The sequence below is a fragment of the Micropterus salmoides genome, unplaced genomic scaffold (genome assembly GCF_014851395.1).
Source record: "Micropterus salmoides isolate LMB-PRFRI ecotype aquatic unplaced genomic scaffold, ASM1485139v1 Ms_hic_scaffold_1, whole genome shotgun sequence".
Classification (NCBI taxonomy): Eukaryota; Metazoa; Chordata; class Actinopteri; order Centrarchiformes; family Centrarchidae; genus Micropterus; species Micropterus salmoides.
This window is the reverse complement of record NW_024040040.1, coordinates 44,027,148-44,046,397: the sequence shown is the minus strand read 5'-3', so window position 1 is coordinate 44,046,397 and position 19,250 is coordinate 44,027,148. Positions and strand designations below refer to the sequence as shown.

Below are 19,250 nucleotides of genomic sequence, written 5' to 3'. Positions count from 1 at the left end.
AACTGCCCATGTAACATGATATCCATCAGGGTGATTAAGGGAGGAGCCCCATGTCTCTGTGTCATTGCTGCTTTTGTTACACACAAGACCCATTCTCTAATGATTAGACAACTGCTTCATTCACTTTTCATTGCAAACTGTATTATACTGTTTGTCTTGTTTGCATTTTGCTGTGGCTCTGTCTCTCCTGCATTACTTCTGATATACAGTAAGGACTATCTTTGCTTGAACAGCAGGAATTTTACATTTAAATTCTTATTTGATACCTCCTGCTTGATGAAAGTGAGGCAAATGATCAGATTATTAAATGTCAGCCACATATAAAAGCTCATTTAAAATGTAAACAAATGCTTTTACTTGTGAAAATATACATTTGTTTGTGCATAAAAGAAAGATAATTAGATCTGATTCCAATTTGGCAAAATAGCAAACTATCAAGTTGTTTTTATTTAAAATCATAACTGTTTCATGCCATATTTCTACACTTCAAAATATCATTCTGTCAGGCATTCGCCGTTCAATCACCCCTGCCAGCATCTAGCCACCCCCATCACTTCATTGTTGAAAATGAGGTAGCGTTCTCCATGGCAACCACAGCCCTCTGAGGCTGTCGCAGCTAATCCTCAGCAGCTTACTCAACTCTTACTTCTCGTAAGAGGGTTTTACCAGCAGCACCAATGCCCAAGAATTCTCCCCAAACAAGCTCTGGATCCTCTGTTTATCGCACCGGAGCAGGAAAACAAACCTAGTTACAGCAGCTGGGAGGAGCTGAGGGGAGAACGGTAGACCTGGTTCATCGGGTAAGCGTTTTCATCTATTCTGTCTCAGGTATTGCTGCAGCTTCAGTCCTCTGTTAGCTCGATCGGTTTGACCTGCAGGGTGAATGCTGTGGGAGGATGTTGGAAAGTGTTGTGGGAAAGCTTGGCATGTATTGCACTGTATGTTTGATCTTTGATGACTCAGAGATCATTCAAAATAAGAAAACTTTTGATTTGAATGTCCCCAGTGCTTTATGCGTGTGTGTGTGTGTGTGTGGGGGGGGGGGGGGGGTCTCATAGTCAACAAACATTACATGTACTCACACCAGATCCCGTCTTGTTCTTGAACAATTGATGCTGCTGAAGAAGGATTCTGGTTCAATATTTAAGCCATTATGAAAACCGACAGATATGAAAACATTCAGACTTTCTTCAACAAACTGAACAGGTGCAGTGACCTCTGTACTGTTTGACCAGAACTACTTTGTTTGGGATCGTTCTGCGTGAGCTGCTGCTTTGCTTTAATAATAGCTTTTCCCTCTTCCCTAGTTTTCCTCAATACTAATTATTTTCTCCACTGTCACCCCCTTCTCCCTGCCCCTGTGCTCTCTCACTTGCCTGCACTAATCCTTTTGTTGTGGACTGAGGGGCCCAGGCTTTGGCTGCACTGTAAGGGCTGGTTCGGCTGAAGGGCGCCCACCAAGACCTTCTGTCGCCCAGCAGATCAGCAGATTACTAACGCCTGCCACAACTCTTCTTTTGTCTTCTCGTTCACCTTGAGTCAAACTTATCTCTCAGTTAGCTTGCTTGTGTTTTCTATCCATCATCTCCTTGTTGTCTCTAGCCCTGAGCCAGTCCTGGTAGCCCGAGGGAGTCGGACAGCCTTGGTAGGAACATGCACTTCTGGAGCAATGCGCTCACTTTGCTGCTGCTGCTTCTATGTCTGCTGTGGAGGGTGCTGGAGGTGAAAGGGCAGGAGCGAGGGTACCTGCAGGAGGCTCTCAGGGCCTTGGATCTGCCCCTGGGTAAAGACGATGAGCCACAGCTCCAAAAGAACTACACCGGTGTCCTGATCACCAAGCTCCTCCAGGCAGTGAACTGTGAAGGGCAGATTGGCACCTCTCAGGACATTTGTAACAAGGTAAAGCCAACACCTGTCTTAATGTTATCAGTAACATTACAACCATTTGCTAAATACTTACTATTTGTATCTTCCCATTCCTGCCTGCTTATTCCAAGAAATGTGCTTGTTATGGCTGGAATGCGAATGAATGTGGAGGCTTAAGTCCTTGACCTCTATGGGGCATTCATGCTGAGTGGCTTTAGACATCCCTATTGACATAATAAACTCCATGGAGTTAGAGGTGCTTCACTTGTTTGTGCAGGCGGGCTAACAACGGGATTATGTGTGTGTCTAGCGTTGAAAGTGAGATTTAAAAATTGGGAGAAACTTTTCTTCCATGTTTGCTAAATAGTCTGCTCTCTCTAACAAATCTGCCAAAAATGGCTCTCTTATTGATGCGTGTTCTTGTTCCAGTGCCTGACACCAGACGTAGCTCTCTCTGTGCTAGAGGATGATGGGAAAACTTACCTCACTAAGGAAGACTACCAGCGGATCTCCACAGTTCTGCTGTACTACATAATAAACTTACAAGACCTGTGCGTGTCAAATGCTGCATCTCCTTCCTCCCTTTCCACCTCCTCCTCCTCATTTGGGAATTATCAGTACTACCTTTTGGCCCTCACCAATCTACACCCAGCTGAGGACAACCTCTTCCTATCGTCCAGAGAAACAGAAAGTATTCTGCAGCTCATCAACCAGCACTACCAACCATCCAATCAAGACAACTCATCTGATTTGCAAGTAAGACATTTTTAGCTGAGAGATCTATCCTGTCTCGACAGGTGCCTGTCCAGATGTTATCATTTCACCTTTGATCCCACAGTGTATTGATGCCGCTCACCTCCTTGAAGATATTAACGTGCAAGAAAATCCAGGTGCTAGTGCATCTTCTGTGCCCAAACTGGCTGCAGCCATTATCAGCCACATCCTGCAGGGCCACTGTTTCAGATGGAGGAACCTCCCGTCTCCTGCTTTCTTTACCGACTATATCTTTCAATCCTTCAATCGCACAAGTAACCTGCAAATAAAAGGTAAGTTCAAGAGCACAGATGGCTTGTTATGCACATTTAAACAGATTGATATTTGCTTTTTATGTAATGTTGATCGTGTGGTTCGTTGAAATACGAAACCTGAAAATGTATTTTTTTTCTTTATGTTATTTAAACTTACACATACAAAATTTTTGTCACTTGGGCCTGGGGCTGCTGAAACAAGCTAAAAACACGTTACAAATCCAACAGATCCAGAACAACCACAGCGTTCATTTGGTCTCGTGTTTCTGGCCGCCTGAAGTCCAACGTTAAGTCTCTTTGCTGAGCAGGTTGTGTACAGTGAGTTTATTAGAGGCTATTCACTAAAAATAGCTGCCTTGCTGCTGCCAGTGAAGGAATAAAAGACGCTATGGGGAAGTTCAGAGTCAGGTGATAATTCTCTCACTACGAGGAATTTGTTTTTACACATAGTCACTTCATCCATTGCTATTTTAAAAATATTGATTACAGCAGCTTTAACGCTTAAATCTCTTCTGTAAGTCAATTCTTTACTTGAAGGTGTTTCCTCTCACTGCCTCTGAATAGGAGGAATGAGTCATCATTCACTAAAGATTTTTCTCAGTATAGGTTTGAAAAGAAAGATGTTGTAAATATTGTGTCAGATGTGCCATGTTGCTAAAATTAAATACAGTCATCTTTCATATGAATTTCATTATTAAACAATGGCACAAAATGCTGGCTATCTGCAGGTTCAATCCAAAATCTCTGTAAGTGCCCTGCTGAACTTTAATATTGGATCATCTGTGTTAGTGTTTGCTTATTTTTAATAATCGCCAAACAGACACTGAATAATTTAATTGAATCTCATCTGGTGACCGCAGTATCATGACGCAGTGATTTCTTCGCTCAGACTTAGAGGAGCTGCTTCATCAGCTGGGAGTCGGACAGGAAGGAGTAACACACTCTCGCAACAGGAAGATGGGGGGCCTCACGGGGAGTTCACAGAAAGGGGCTGGGCGTCCGCTGGATGGCTGCAAACGTGAAACTGGAGCAATAAGCAGAGACTGGGCACAGGTGAGGCTGACACAAAAATGAGAAGATTTCATTTAAAAGAATATTCTGTACAGAGAATAATAAGAAGCCTGGCGACATTGCTGCAGGCTGCACGAAGGGGCCATAAGGCTTTATTTGACAAGCCTCCTACTCACCCGCAAATGTGTCTTTCCATTTGAATCCAATCAGGTATGTTTTTCAGCCAATCAGCTGGTGGATACTTTTGCTCTGAATCCTCATTTGCCAATTTCCAAGGAGCACTTCAGACAAATTTGTCCAGCCATCATTCAACAGTTGCTAGGCAATGCCTGTGAGTCTGCAGAGCAAAAAACAAGAGGATCTCTGCCCACTGCTCTCGAGAGTAAGACGTTTTACCTCATCGCACTATTATGCAATTAATTTGCTACTAAATCAGGCAATTATTGATTTGTGACTTTTTTTCTGAACTGAGAACCTTTTCCATTAAATATTTTTGTTTTAATTGATGAATTGAACTACTAAATAAAAATAAAAGGGCAAATTGGTTAGGTTTTGGGGAAAAGAGACTAGTGCAGTGTAATTCATTTGTGAATGAATTACTTGTAGGCCTAAAAGTTAGCAGCCTAATTAGACTTTTGTCTATAGAAAGCAAGTCATGTTCTTTAGTTTAACAATTTAAATATTATAAAAGTAAGCAATAATAAAACATAATGAAGTATCTCCCCCAATAAGAGCTATAGATACTTTTTCTAAAGATAAAAATGTCGTCCAGGTTTTCCTTTGTTTCATGATCAGACAGAATTTACAATCTTACAGCTGGCTTAATTTATTTCAGAAGCATTGTTATATTTGATTGTCTTTACATCCTGACAGCAATCAATAAATCAAATGCTCTGACACAAAAATTAAAATTACTCCAGTATCTGTGGCTGTCGCAGGGCTGTAATAAGCACAGACAATTATTTCATTTGATCCAAATTAAATGATTGCCTGGCCTAGCTACCTGCGCGCACCCATGCCCGTGCACTCACTGCGCATGAAAATTTTTTGGGGGGGCGTGGCTTTAGAGGGAAAAGTGAAAGAAGGGGGTGGGATGTTTTCAGTTGGATACTTTTATACAGTAAGCTAAAAGTCTCTTGCTAGTTTCTCTCAAGTTGCCTACCCCAGCTTTAACATATTGACAGGATAAAATGTGTCTAAACTCCCAACTCTCTCTTGCCTGCAGAGTATGGCTACAGCACGGCTGCTGTTCTGCTCATCACGATGGGCTCCATGCTCGGCATCTGCCTGATCTTCTTCAACTCCTGCCAGGAAACCTACACCCTCATCCTGCAGCTGTTTGTGGGCCTGGCAGTAGGGACCCTCTCAGGAGATGCACTCCTGCACCTCATACCACAGGTATAAGGACACAGAGCTACTGCACCATCCACTGTAACTGTGAATCAAGCTCCACACGTGTACAGATGCTCTCATGACTGTGGAATAACATCTAATTGTTTTCTTCTTTGTCTCCTTTGGAGATCCTTGGCCTCCATGATGACACTCACAGTCATGGTGACGAACACTTATCAGAAGGAAAGGAGTATCTGTGGAGGATTCTGGGCATGATTGCAGGGATCTACGGCTTTTTCCTTATCGAAAGAATGTTCTCTTTTTTTGTTCCCTCTCATGGCCACGTAAGGGTAAAAAATACTCACACCACGGAGAAGGGGCTGCCGTTGTGGCTGATTTTCTTTATCTAACCAGAAGTTGAACTTTTACATTTCCATGAACAAGCAAGTTTGGGTCTGCTCTGAACTTTTGCAGAGCTGATTGTTGACATTATCTCATGACTTTCTTTTGTCTGCAGGGTCATTCTAGCGACCTTCCCCTAGAGCTCAACTGCAATGGTCAGTCTCAGAGGGGCAAGTCCATCTCCACCATACAGCTGGTGAGGTTCATCACTAGCCAGACTGAACTATTGTTTTTTATGAGTGTTCTTGGCAGGAAAACCTGCTTCCCGTCATTATCCCTGTTATTTACTTGGTAGAGGACACACAGGGACTGTGGCAAGGCAGTTCCTGGAAGTGAAACTGTCATAGTGCAAAAACTTGAGGGCTCAAAGGCAGACTCGGAACAGTTCGAAGGGGTAACAAAGGGGTTTTATTGAAAGGTGCAACAGACTGGGTGGTTGGCTCCAACAGGGCAGAATGGAGAACACAGAGGAGGGGAGTTAGTCCAGGCAAGATAGGAGCAGAGCGGAGTGTGGCGTTCAGCAGGTTTCCCGGAGGTAGTGTGATCCTGGGCACAGAGAAAAAACAGGTTAGTCCAGGGAGAGACAGAAATTACAGGGAATCTTACAGGAGAAGATAGTTGGCCTTGACGCATGTACCACATGTGGTTAACTGACGATCTGGCAAAGAATGTGAGGAGGACTGGGGTTGAAATACTGCAGGAGCTTGATTAGTGGAATGAGAGCCAGGTGCGCTGCTGGAGCCAGGGAGTGTAGCCACACCCAGACAGGGAGGACAGACAGAAAACACAGGGAAGGGGGGGGGGAACAAAAGAACACAAGGTAGTGGGGAGATTCAGTAGCACCACAACAGTACCCCCCCCTCTCTCAAAGGGAGCCTCCTGGCGACCCACCAGGCTGATCGGGGCGTGCCCGATGAAACTCACGGATCAGTCGGGGGTCCAAGATGAAGGACCGGGGAATCCAGGTCCTCTCTTCCGGGCCGTACCCCTCCCAATCCACCAAGTACTGCAGCCCCCTCCCCCGCTGTCGAACACCCAGGAGCCGACGGACAGTATGGGTGGTCATCAACAACCCGGGCGGGCGGAGGGGCGTCGGGCGGAGGGCACAAGGGGCTGAAAGACACTGGCTTGATCTGAGAGACATGGAAGCTGGGGTGAATCCTCATGGGTTTAGGCAGTTTCAGTTTGACCGCTGAAGGGCTAATGACCCTCAATCTCATAGGGACCAATGAAGCGAGGGGACAGTTTCTTAGACTCTGTTTTAAGGGGAATATTCCTGGAAGAGAGCCAAACTTTCTGACCTGGCTGATAGGTGGGAGCAGGGGTCCGACGTCTGTCCGCTATGCGCTTGTTCCTCTCCGCAGGAGAGCCTCTGTCCGCTATGCGCTTGTTCCTCTCCGCAGCACAAGCCTCTCTCCAGACCTTGCGGCAGTGGCGGAGGTGCATTTGGACTGACGGGACAGCGATTTCACATTCCTGTGAGGAGAACAGGGCAGGCTGATACCCGAGGGAGGCTTCAAAAGGAGACATACCTGTAGCTGAGCTAGTAAGGGAGTTGTGAGCATATTCAACCCAGGTGAGATGTGAGCTCCAAGAGGTGGGATTGGTGGCAGCGACACACCTTAATGCGGCCTCCAGGTCCTGATTGGCTCTCTCCGTTTGTCCATTGGTTTGGGGGTGAAAACCAGATGACAGGCTCACTGTAGCGCCTAAGGTGCGACAAAAAGCTTGCCACACCTGAGAGATAAACTGTGGTCCACGGTCTGAAACGATGTCTAGTGGGATTCCATGCAGTCGGACAACATGTTGTGGTGGTAATGAGAGGGCTAAGTCTTTGCTGAACACCATACCCAGGTCGTGATATTCTACAGGGATGGAGGACAGATCGGGGTTTTCAGGGCTAGAAGGTGCCACAGCAGCCACCACAGGCGGCAGTGCCGATTGCAGGCAGGTTGAATGGCAAAATGAACTCCAACTCACAATCCTCCCTTTCAGTCCAGTCAATATGGGGGTTATGGCGCTTCAACCAGGTGGAACCAAGAACCAGTGGTGAGTGGGGGGCTGAAATGAGGTGAAATTGGATCTCCTCTCTATGGTTACCAGATACTACTAGGGCTACCGGTTTGGTGCGCTGGGTAACTTGGGCCAGCAATCTGCCATCAATAGCGTTAGCTGTAAGAGGGGCTTCTAGTGTCTCAACGGGGATTCCAGACCTCATGGCTAATTCTTTATCCAAAAAACAATCATCTGCACCAGAGTCTACAAGCGCAAGCAAGGGGAGTTCCACTTTATTGACACAAAGAGTGGCTTGGAGCTGCATTCTAGAATGTGACGGGGAAGAAGAAGAAGTTTCATTCACCAATACCCCCACTTCTATTGATGAGCTCCGTCTTTTGGCCGCACGGGGCAGGAAACACGGAGATGGCCGTGCTTTCCACAGTATAAGCACTCCCTAGCTCTTAATCTGCGGAAACGTTCTGTTGGGGAGAGATGGGCTCGCCCCATTTGCATGGGTTCTACACCAGAGGGCGGCAATGTAGAGGTCTCCAAGGTCTTTGCTTCAGGGCTGCCCTCAGCTTTCATGGGATGTAATGAGGAAAGGTGAGTGTAACTGGGAGGACGTGAGCGGCCTGACCTCTCCCTGCGTCGCTCGCGAAGGCGGTTGTCAATCCTAATAGCCAACGAAACAAGGGCGTTAAAGTCAGAGGGTACATCTCTTGTTGCCAGTTCATCCTTTAAGTGTTCATTAAGTGCATTCATAAATACCCCGAGTAATGCCTCATTGTTCCATCCTGAGTCAGCCGCCAGTGTGCGAAACTCAACAGAGAAGTCTGCAACACTCCTATTCTCCTGGCGTAACTGTAACAATCGTCTCGCAGCATTTCCTTGATAGTCTGGATGGTCAAAGACTTGTTTCATTAAGGCTTCGAATTCATCAAAGGTGTAAGAGGAGATGGATCGACTAGAATTAATCGCCTCAGCCCAAGCCAGGGCTCGCCCCCTTAATAATACCAAAACATAAAGTACCTTGGACTAGTCTGAAGGAAAAGTCCGTGGCCGTTGGGTAAAAACCATAGCGCATTGCAGGAGAAAGCCTCGGCACTTATCCAGTTCTCCGGAGAAGGGTTCTGGGTCGGGGACATACGATTCTTGGAGTGGAGGAGGTGCTGGGTGGTCCTGGTGATGAGAGGCAGCCACCGGATCAGGTGGGGGGGAAGGCAGCTGGAGGAGCAGGTGGGGAAACTTGTGCAGTTAATTGTGCTATTTGGTTTACCATGGCTTGGCTGTTCTCAGCGAGTGTCCTGATTAATTGCTCATGTTGTCCAAGGAGATATCCCTGACTGGCGAGGGCTTTGTGTACCCCAGATGGATCTGAGTCCAAGTCCACTGAGTCCATGCCTTGGCCAGATCGTTCTGTCATAGTGCAAAAACTTGAGGACTCAAAGGCAGACTCGAAACAGTTTGAAGGGGTAACAAAGAGGTTTTATTGAAAGGTGCAACAGTTGGCTCCAACAGGGCAGAATGGAGAACACAGGGGAGGGGAGTTAGTCCAGGCAAGATAGGAGCAGAGCGGAGTGTGGCGTTCAGCAGGTTTCCCGGAGGTAGTGTGATCCTGGGCACAGAGAAAAACAGGTTAGTCCAGGGAGAGACAGAAATTACAGGGAATCTTACAGGAGAAGATAGTTGGCCTTGACGCATGTACCACATGTGGTTAACTGACGATCTGGCGAAGAATGTGAGGAGGACTGGGGTTGAAATACTGCAGGAGCTTGATTAGTGGAATGAGAGCCAGGGAGTGTAGCCACGCCCAGACAGACACAGACAGGGAGGACAGACAGAAAACACAGTGGGGAACAAAAGAACATTAAAATGTTGCCACATATCAAGGGCCCAGAAGAGAGATAGGAGACACTAAAATATACAACAAAAACATACTGGATAAGGTGTAGTGCATCTATAGACCCTTTATGTCTGATGTAACCCCACAGCCCTGTCAAATCAGCTCAGGTGCCTCTCATATAAAAGTGGATATTGCTGGTTATTTTTTATAAGACATAGTAATCCTGGAATTGTAGATGATGAAGAGTGGTTTCTTTTGTCAAGTTGGGTTGGTCTGAGCTGGCTTATTGTAGCTGGTAATTCATTGGTTATTGAGACAATAAATACACTAAAGATTAGCATCACATTAATTTGTAACCCTCTTTGTGTTTATTTGGGATATTTTGATCAAATCATAATGTCACTGTTCTCCATTACTGGCAAAAACAAAAGTTTAGTTTGGGCAACAAAGGTTCCTACATTCCCCCCAAAAAACAAGACGCAGCTGTGGTAGCGGCTAAGTTAACATGTTGGTTAAATATTGTGTTAACTGTGCTTTATCACTGTGGAGTTATTAGAGTCAGTACAGTTTAATTCACCCCAGTGACGCTCCACTCCCACACTACTCCTCCACCCAAGCATCTAGAAAGCACTAATGTACTTGTCATTAACAATACACTTCTGCTAGAGGGCACTGTTAATAGGAAAACCACCAATACATTTGTTTGAGCAAAGTTGAGGTTAGTTTCTTTATTTGCACACACATACAATAGCATAAAACAATTGCCCAGCCCTCATGTATAAAAAAATTTCTACACATACTGCAGAGCAAGAACACTATGAATCCACTGAATCCATGTTCACGTCTAAAAAAACAGACTGAAATTCGCTCAAATCAATTTTCCTACACTGCTCTTATATAACAGCCGTTAAAGAGTGGTGTGGGAGGGCATGAAGGAACAGGGCATGTAGGATGTCGAGGAATGACAAGTACTGAATCATTCAGGAAGCACTTCATGCTTGTGTTGAATTGTGTGCAAACAACTGAATACATCAAAACTAGAATATTTCGGTCACTCACGTGGAAAGCCTGTTTTTGTGAACTACAGACTATAATCTATTTTCCAATCGTTCTTGTTACATAAAAATATCCTGTTGTGGTGAATTTTTCTCATCCAGCCCCCTTGATTTAATTAGGTGAACCATACTCCATGACATTTATCTGACAACTTAAGTTACTAGTTACTGTACTTTACAAATTAAGAGTTTTACACACAAAACATATGACGAGTTTAAAAAATATAATGTTTTGTTATAAATTAAACTACCCAACATTTTTACAAGTAGCCTACAGTTGAAACTATTACTTGATTTACAAAAATTAATTAATTTTGAAGATCGTTTTAAAATTTTCTTGTTTGTCATGTCAGCAAGCCCTGACATGCATAACCATACTAATAGTAATTTTTACTTCTGATAAATTTACTTTTGAATTTTTAAAAGCAGGTACTTTTGTACTTTGACTCAAGTAGAAATTTAAATGGAAGACTTCTATACTCCTTTTAGCGGAGTAATATTTAGCAAGTGTATTTGTACTTCTTGTACAGCTTCTCCGGGTGACCTTAAATTGTCTTTAGATGTGAGTGGTTGTTTGTCTATGCGTGGCCCTGCGACTGGTGACCTGTCCAAGGTGTACCCTGCCTTTCACCCACCACTGCATAATTTCTTAAATTAGAAGGTCAAGAAAATTCATAAATCTGTGCTGTGAATTACAATCTGCATCCTGCAGGGACCAGTGGATGACTTGGAGTGTACAGAACTATCTCCTGAGCACGCCGACACAATGAGGCCTTCACATCAGAGTAAGCTCCTTCAATATTAGCTGCACAACACAGCTGAATGCGATGCACTTTGTAATTAGTCGCCTGGCACGACAGAGCAATTGTCTGAGGATGAGCTTCAACAACAGAGGCTCCCTTTGTGTTGCCAGGACAAGGGGTTCCTCTACTGGCTGTCATGGTAATCGTGGGAGACAGCCTTCATAACTTTGCCGATGGCCTGGTTGTCGGGGCGGCCTTCTCCTCTTCAGCCGAGACCGGCATGGCGACCACCGTGGCCATCCTGTGCCATGAGATCCCGCACGAGATGGGTGAGAGGTCACAGTACTTACTTTAGGAACATGTTTGTTGTTTTTTTGTGCTGAGGCCAGGAAACACTCTGCCTGACTGACGACTTATCTTTGTTCTGCTATCCGTCTCACAGGGGATTTTGCAGTGTTGCTCAGCTCCGGACTCTCAGTGAAGACTGCCGTTCTAATGAACTTTCTCAGCGCTCTGACAGCCTTCATGGGCCTCTACATCGGACTGTTTGTTTCCTCTGAGATGGAAGTGCAGCAGTGGATCTTCGCTGTTACTGCTGGGATTTTCCTATATTTGTCCCTGGTAGAAATGGTAACTGGGGACATTTTGTAGTTCTATTGACAACAAATCCCATCGCATATATGATCCTGATATATTTCTCTGTTCCATAAGACCTCCATTTATGACAAAAACTATTAAAAACACAGAGTGCCATGTTCTTTTGTTATGACCTGGGAACTGTCCAAGATACAGCGTCCAGTAAAAACTCATGGCACTAAATTCCCAAGCAGGCTTACTTACTTACCCCAGGAGTTACTTCTGCACTTTCCAGGTTACATGGAAAGATTGTGGAGTAGCTCAGCTAATTTGGACATGATTCAGTTTCCCACCACCCTGAATCAATTGTTGCATTTGAGAATGCCCGAAAAAGCTAAAAGTAATAGATAAATGGTTAAAATATCTAGTTACTGCCACTCCAAATGTTAGCAGTACAAAAACAAACTTGACTGACTACTGAAAAAAAAGGTTAAAAGGTAAAAGACCTTCAGGGAATACGATCAGATCAATACTTGAGCCCATCTGATAGCTTTGTTTAGAAGACGTATATACAGTACTGTACAAATGTTTTAGGTGTGGAAAAATGCCGTAAAGTACGAACACTTTAAAAAATAGACATGTCCATAGATATTTGGTGTGACCACCCTTTGCCTACAAAACAGCCTCATTCTTCTAGGTACACTTGCACAACGTCAGGGATTTTGTGGGTATATATGATAAAACAAGTCTACCAAACCGGTGCTGTTCCAGTTCAATATGTAGGTGCAAACACAATCGTTTGTTGAAACAGAAACAGCTGTGCAGAAGGGATTAACCTAGAGGGTAGCACTCCAAGATGTTTGGGCAAACCTACCTGCTGAGTTCCTTCCAAGACTTTGTGCAAGTGTACCTAGAAGAATTAAGGCTGTTTAGAAGGCAAAGGTATTCACACCAAATATTAATTTGATTTAGATTTTTCTTCCGTTCACTCACTTTATATTTTGTTAATTGATAAATATGATCTATTAACTTATCTATTTTTGAAAGCATTCTCACTTTACAGCTATATATGTGTGATAAGATAAGATAAACACTAGGAACAAAAGGGTTTTGGTCTTTTCATGGGATTTTTTGACCGTAAGAAAAATATAGAATAATGCTAGCCTTTCCTTTAAATAAAGTCCTATTTTTTTTCCTTTCTCTATTATGTTTCAGCTCCCAGAGATGAGTAGAGTGAAGACTGACAGACCGTATCTCATGTTTCTCCTACAAAACCTCGGCCTATTGATGGGTTGGGCATGTCTCCTGCTCCTCGCACTCTTTGAACATGAACTCAAATTCTAAACGCAGTGTACGACATATCTCTTCACATGGGGATGAGTTGAAGAAACATGTTACTGCCACCTGGACTTTTTAACAACTCATAACTGGTCAATGAGTGGGTATTTATGATGTTGTAGTCTCTGGATGATAAATGTACATTAGCAGTTTGAAGCCTCTCTTTTGTATACTATATGATTTGTTTTTGTATGTTAGGTATCATGGGTGTCTGTGTCTGGACACTACGTAGTTTCTCTAATGACCTTATTTGGCCTTTGACCTTTATTGTGCATATCTGTAATATATTTACGTGGCCTCACAATCAAACAACTTGATTTTAAAGAAATTTCTCACCTGCAAAATATAAAGTACTGCAAATCTACTTGTTTTGGCTTGTATGTGTATGAATATTATGTCATTGTCTTCATACTGATATACTGATTTATACTGTGATTTAAAAGGTCATCAAGTTATGTGGGTTTTTGTTGATTTAGTACAATGCACACTTTATTTTACAGTATTTGCCAGAAAGTTTCCTGAAATTTCTGTGAAATTTGGACTAATTATAAAGTTAGTATTGCCCTTCCATGAATTAGAGGACTCACAAAATACACATTTTAAAAAGATCAGATTTTTTGTCCCTCCCTGCCAGGTATATACCCATGTCTTTCAAAGTCATCACTCCCTTTTATTTCAAGCAAATTCATATATTATATATTATCTTACCATATTTCTTTCCAGGCAACTTCAAAGAAAATTATTAGAACATTAGGACCCCAAAAATAAAGCTTTATTTGATTAGAACTTACTTTAAATGTACAAAACTCTTAATATAGCAATGTATATATATAAACTCTTATATTATTTACAAAGAAAAAGAGTAATACAGCTTTGTTAGGCACAAGCTGCTCTAAAATAAATGTATTTTTGAAGCTCTGTTTGGAGAAACGTCTCTCTCTTTCAGCTTCTCATCTCAGAGGCATTGTTCTTTGTTTTTGAGGCCTCTCTGTGATCCAATATGAGGGCAGTTCCACCCACCTGAGCTACTTGTTCTCTTCATCCACCAACCTGGATGACTAATGTTCGCTGTACAAGACAGAAACTCTGGAGCGATCCGGCCTACACAGCGCACACACTCTTCACCGGCCAGAGTGGGCCTGCAAAAGGAGATGGAGGAAGAAGAAAATATGATGAATGCATCAGTACAAGGAGATAAAGGAAACACAGTTAATCAACTTGTTTGTACATAAAATTGGATTTGTGATTTTGACAGGATGAGTGGGCTGAAAAGAAGATTTTCCCCCTCTCTTTAATTGGCTTGCTGTGATTAGATTCTGCTGCTCCCAGCATCAACATATTTTTGTAAAATTTGAACAAACAGCTGTCAAGCACTTATTTGTGTTGAGGATTAGTTTCACTGCACATGGTGATTATGTTAATTTGCCATTCTAAGCTCACTATCAAAGTGCAAAGTCAGTTATATTGACAGTGTCATGAGATTATTTGGCTATCACATCAGAAAAAGCTGACACCATTTATTGACTTCCCGAGTAATGTTCAAACAATAGCAGGAAGTCCATAGCATTTTCTCTTATTCTAGCATATTTGCTGTTATTTTGGAAATGCCCCCCCCCCCCCTTGGTATTTCCAGGAAAGCTTCAGACCAAATGATTTCTGTGTACATCTGCTCTTTTGCACCAAAGAGGCATTTGTTTGGCATGTGTGTGTCTTTTCAAGGCAGCTGCTGCCAGGACGGAGGAAGGAAGGGCTTTTTATCTGGGCTGTGCTGGTGTGAACACGGAGTATTCCCACTTGCTCATCAGAGACCGGTCAGGAGAAGAGTTCAGCTCCAGGGTCATCGGGGCAGCACAATACGCAGAAACAACAGGGAAAGCGAAGAGAGAGAGGGACACACACAAGACAGGAAATATAAAAGTGTTTTCCCTTTGATTTGAAAAGGATCGGACAGAAAATAATCCTTTGCACCTGTTATTGTTGTCACACAAAACCACATGGGATCAATTTAGCAGTGTGACAGCTGTGTTCACAATCATAAGACTTGTAGAATACACAGTATGTTTTATATGTATGGACAGCAGAAATCTTAAGTTAGTAAGTAACAGCTGGACATTCTTGTGTCATTTGGTCTCTAGCTTAAAAGTGTACTCCATCAAATTAGAAGTGTACAAAATCGCAGTAGAGATATCCTGACTTTTAGTCCGTATAGGCTCAAGTCCCAAAAACACTGGATCCTACATTTCCCATACTGCAACTCAAAACGATCTGTGGCCTGGTAAAAGCCCACACGCAGTTCGTAACACTGGCTTTCTGTTAAAAACTTCCTCCAAGCCGAGGTAACCCTGATGACATCACTTTGACATAATGAGGTTTGATTTTGGAGCGCTTCCTCCAGAGCCACAGATGACATCATACAGCTGTTTCCACAGTCTGATTGCTCCTAACCATGACGAGCAAACTGTCTTTGGTGTGTGATGTCATTGTGGTAGCCCTTTATAATGCATAGGCACGTGAAACCACCAGAGGGCAATAATGAATAACAAAACTTCTGTGGTAGAAACATGTCTGAGGAAGGGGTTCACTTCAGCTGCAGTATGTGGTTTGAATTGTCTCATTACACTGTACCACTGTGTGTACAGTACTGTGCTATCACGCCGTGTAAAAAAACTCACATGGCTGTTCCCAGCTGCATCAGCCTGAGTGACAGATAGGCACTAGAAAGATGCTGTACCTTTCCTTCACCACTGTGGAGAACTCACCTGGGACTCAACAGGTACAAACAGCGTCAGGTAAAATACTCTGTCTTAGCAAATGTTTCACTTAGATGTAGAGCTGAAACAATTATTCAATAAATGGATTAGTCGATGGAAATATATATTTTTAATTGTTATAATTGATTAATTGTTAAACTTGTTAACAATTTCAGTGTGTAATATTTAGGAAGATCTATTGACAAAAATGCTATATAATATCCATAACTATGTTTTCAGTGGTGTATAAAGACCTTACATAATGAACCATTATGTTTTTAGAATGAGACATTTCTATCTACATACACCGCGGGTCACCATGTTGCAACGCCATGTTTCTACAGTAGCCTAAACGGACAAACTGCTCTACAGAGCGCGTTTCTTCACTACGTTGAATACAGTAGAAGAAGAAGTGGTAGTGGTAGTAGTTGTAGTAGTCGACTGGTTTCTTATAAGTATGAAAAGAAGAGAAATTTGGACAAATGGAGGACCACACATATTATTTAACACAGCGTTTCGGCCACTGTAGCTTCTCTTGCACGCTTGGAAAGGGAGTGGAGACTGATGGTGCCTTCATGTGCTGTTGAAATAATCAGAATCCCCCCCCCCCCCCCCCCCCCCCCCCTTAAATCCTTAAAGAGCACGTGAGCACACACTGAAGTCAGAAAAATGACGTCACATCTCGGGAAATGGGCCCATGCAACATACTGGAAAGTACAACACATGTGACCTTTCTCCAAAATGACATACACGACTGTTGGTACCAGTACAGCGACAGCCATAATTGTCACATGACTTTAAGCAGGTGGTTAACATTGTGAAATGGCGGTAGTTTGTTCCCCGCGACAATGTATGGATAGAAGATGGATGGTGGTTTGGTTTAGTTTAGGCAACAAAAGCATGTGGTTAAGTTCAGAAAAATTTCATGGTTTGGGTAAAAATAAGTACATTATGTAAGTCACCTAGTAAAATCAACTGGTAATGTTACTTAAAACTTTCAACAAGTTAACTTTGACTTAGGACTCAAACCTCGGCATCCTATGTGAAAGTCCTGGGTTTGGCCCACCCGTCCACGCCAACCATCAGATAACGTGGACATTGTTGCTTTTCACATCACCTGACTTCTTCTATTGCTACTGTCATAAGGCCCCTAAAGGTCTCAGCCTACCAATAAACGTAAATAAAGGTCGTAATAAGCTGCTGCATAATCAACCTATATGACCTATTGACCTATATATTCTGGTGAAGACAGGCTGAGTAAGACGTGACAGTGACAATACCAGGACCCTGAAGCTGAAGCAGCTAAATGGAATTTAAATGGGAATAATGTTAAACAGAAAAATGTAGGCTTGAATACACATAAAACTCAATACAGAAAATGGCCCCTCTTACTGTTCTATTTTATATCATCAACGCAGGATTTTACTGTTGTAGCTGATCGAGGAGGAGCTCATTTTAATTATTTTGTCTGTAACAAAAGATTATTTGCATTATGGTTTAATCTGCTGATTATTTTCTCCATTAATCGATTGTTTGGTTTATAAAAAAATCTGAAAATAGAAACAAAATGCCCAAAGTGACACTTCACAATTCTTGTTTTGTCCAACCAATAGTACAAAATTCTAAATTAATAAAAAATAAATATAAGAGAAAAAGCAAACCATGGCTGGAACCATGAAATGTTGCTAATTAACTTTCTGTCAGTACTAATCGTTTCAGCTGTATGGGTATTTTAATTTATAACAAAACATCATATCATTTTATATGCTCTTCATTTGTTTTGTATGCAAAAACCTTAATTTGCAACTAGTACGCCAAAATAAAGCTGTAAAATAATATTTTACTCTAACAATGTAGTGGAGTAGAAGAATGAAACTGCATGAAAAGAACCTCAATTTTGTACTTGAGTAAATGTACTTTAGTTACATTTCTTTAAACCCATAAATGTTATTTTCAGACAGATTTGCTGGTTGCAAGCTGTTATTCATCTCCATCCGTTTGTTCTGTGGGAAGGCAGAGGTGTTGGCGTTGGATGAGGGCGCACGGAGCAGGAGAGCTCTCAGCCAGTGTGGGTTGGAGGCTGTGTGATGCCGAAGGCTATAATATCCGAGAATTCAATTCATCACCATCTGAACTACAGGAAAACTGCTCCACGAACCTCTTCCGCTCAAGCTCCTCCTTTAACTCTCCTGTCTCAAACTTGAAGATTGCCAGTTTCAGAGCAGCAGCAGCCACGTTTCTTCAAGTCGTTAAGCCGGTGACTGGGTGTAAAAATGCGCCTTAGCGTTTATCTGGCACACAGCTGGGGCGCCTGTCCAAGCCGACAGGTTTTGTTGAATGTTTGCTTTTATGAAATATTGTAATGCTCGTCAGTAATACTCCAAAAACAAGAGCAGAAACACCTCTGGGCAAACACATGGATCCTCTGGAACATCCGATGTTACAAGTAAGTTCATTACATTTAAATGACGCCGACATTTTTTCCAGCCTGTTTACGAAAGTTAGCTAAAGAAAACAGGTGAACTCCACTCACCTGCGTTCAACCTGTCAACTTCCTCGCGCCGATTGGTGGCAGCTAGTTCAACTGAAGTTTTCATTACGTCACCTCGCGAGTGGCCGTTTTTAAATTCCTAACGGTTGACTTGAATTAAAAATGTCGACGCTTTAATCTGATTTTACTTTGTGTTGGTGTAAGTCAGGTTGGTGTTTCTACATATTTTATTGTCAGGTTAGCCGGTATGTAATGTTTTAATGTTATATCCACAACTTAATACTTCAAAAAGGTTTTCAGAAAGGTTAGTTTGACTCTGTTGCTTCTCAAACCCATTTGAGTCCAGTGGTGGAAGAAGTCCTCCAAGTTACTTAAGTAAAAAGTAGTGAAACCAGAATGTACCCACTTACATATTAGTAACTTATCAGCAAAATTAATTTAAATAGTAAAAGTATATTTACGCATCATTATATATTGGAATATTTCCATTGATGCATTTTTTATGTTGTAACTTGGTCGAAGTGAAAGTAATTTTAACATTATTACACACTGTTGGGTAGTTTTAAATTTGATCAAAATGCTATATTTCAATAACTGTTCGGATGTTTTGATTGAAGAATCATAATCTGCAAAGTAACTGTCAGAAACAAAGTGCAACATTTCCCTATGAATTTCCTTAGGTATTAACCCCATGGATGCCATGTGTTAATAGCTCTATCTTGTTGTCACTGTAGATCTCTTGATGCTTTATTGATGCTTGTATGTTGTTCCTCAAATGTAAGTTGCTGTGGATAAAAGCGTCTGCCAAATGAGTAAA

At 42.5% G+C, this 19,250-nt stretch overlaps 2 protein-coding genes and 1 long non-coding RNA gene across 5 annotated transcripts in view; 2 read left to right on the top strand and 1 right to left on the bottom strand.

Annotated features, from left to right (window-relative positions):
• The first annotated feature begins 609 nt into the window (after nucleotides 1-609).
• LOC119911016 (zinc transporter ZIP12-like) lies at nucleotides 610-14,206 on the top strand. Of its 2 annotated transcripts, none has more exons than XM_038729923.1 (13): nucleotides 610-800; nucleotides 1,603-1,899; nucleotides 2,296-2,622; nucleotides 2,705-2,912; nucleotides 3,784-3,947; nucleotides 4,116-4,287; nucleotides 5,131-5,303; nucleotides 5,426-5,581; nucleotides 5,755-5,835; nucleotides 11,248-11,320; nucleotides 11,449-11,607; nucleotides 11,721-11,908; nucleotides 13,070-14,206. In XM_038729923.1, exons 2-13 carry the CDS (start codon nucleotides 1,654-1,656, stop codon nucleotides 13,196-13,198), a joined length of 2,076 nt encoding a protein of 691 aa, XP_038585851.1. In that variant the 5' UTR covers nucleotides 610-800; nucleotides 1,603-1,653; the 3' UTR covers nucleotides 13,199-14,206. The 2 variants fall into 2 exon arrangements, with proteins under 2 accessions (XP_038585851.1, XP_038585845.1); XM_038729917.1 differs by having other exon boundaries at nucleotides 5,426-5,587.
• On the bottom strand, nucleotides 9,101-18,160 carry LOC119911056. The gene is made up of 3 exons (XR_005445764.1): nucleotides 18,101-18,160; nucleotides 14,213-14,331; nucleotides 9,101-9,252 (listed from the first exon to the last, which is right to left on the bottom strand). It is a non-coding gene; the product is annotated as an uncharacterized LOC119911056 (long non-coding RNA).
• Nucleotides 17,738-19,250, top strand: part of cacnb2a (calcium channel, voltage-dependent, beta 2a) — an 85,776-nt gene continuing 84,263 nt past the window's right edge. For both annotated transcript variants that reach the window (XM_038729879.1, XM_038729863.1), the window contains exon 1: nucleotides 17,738-18,388. In XM_038729879.1, coding sequence (XP_038585807.1) covers nucleotides 18,305-18,388 — 84 coding nt within the window. In that variant the 5' untranslated portion in view covers nucleotides 17,738-18,304. The remainder of the gene's footprint in view (nucleotides 18,389-19,250) is intronic.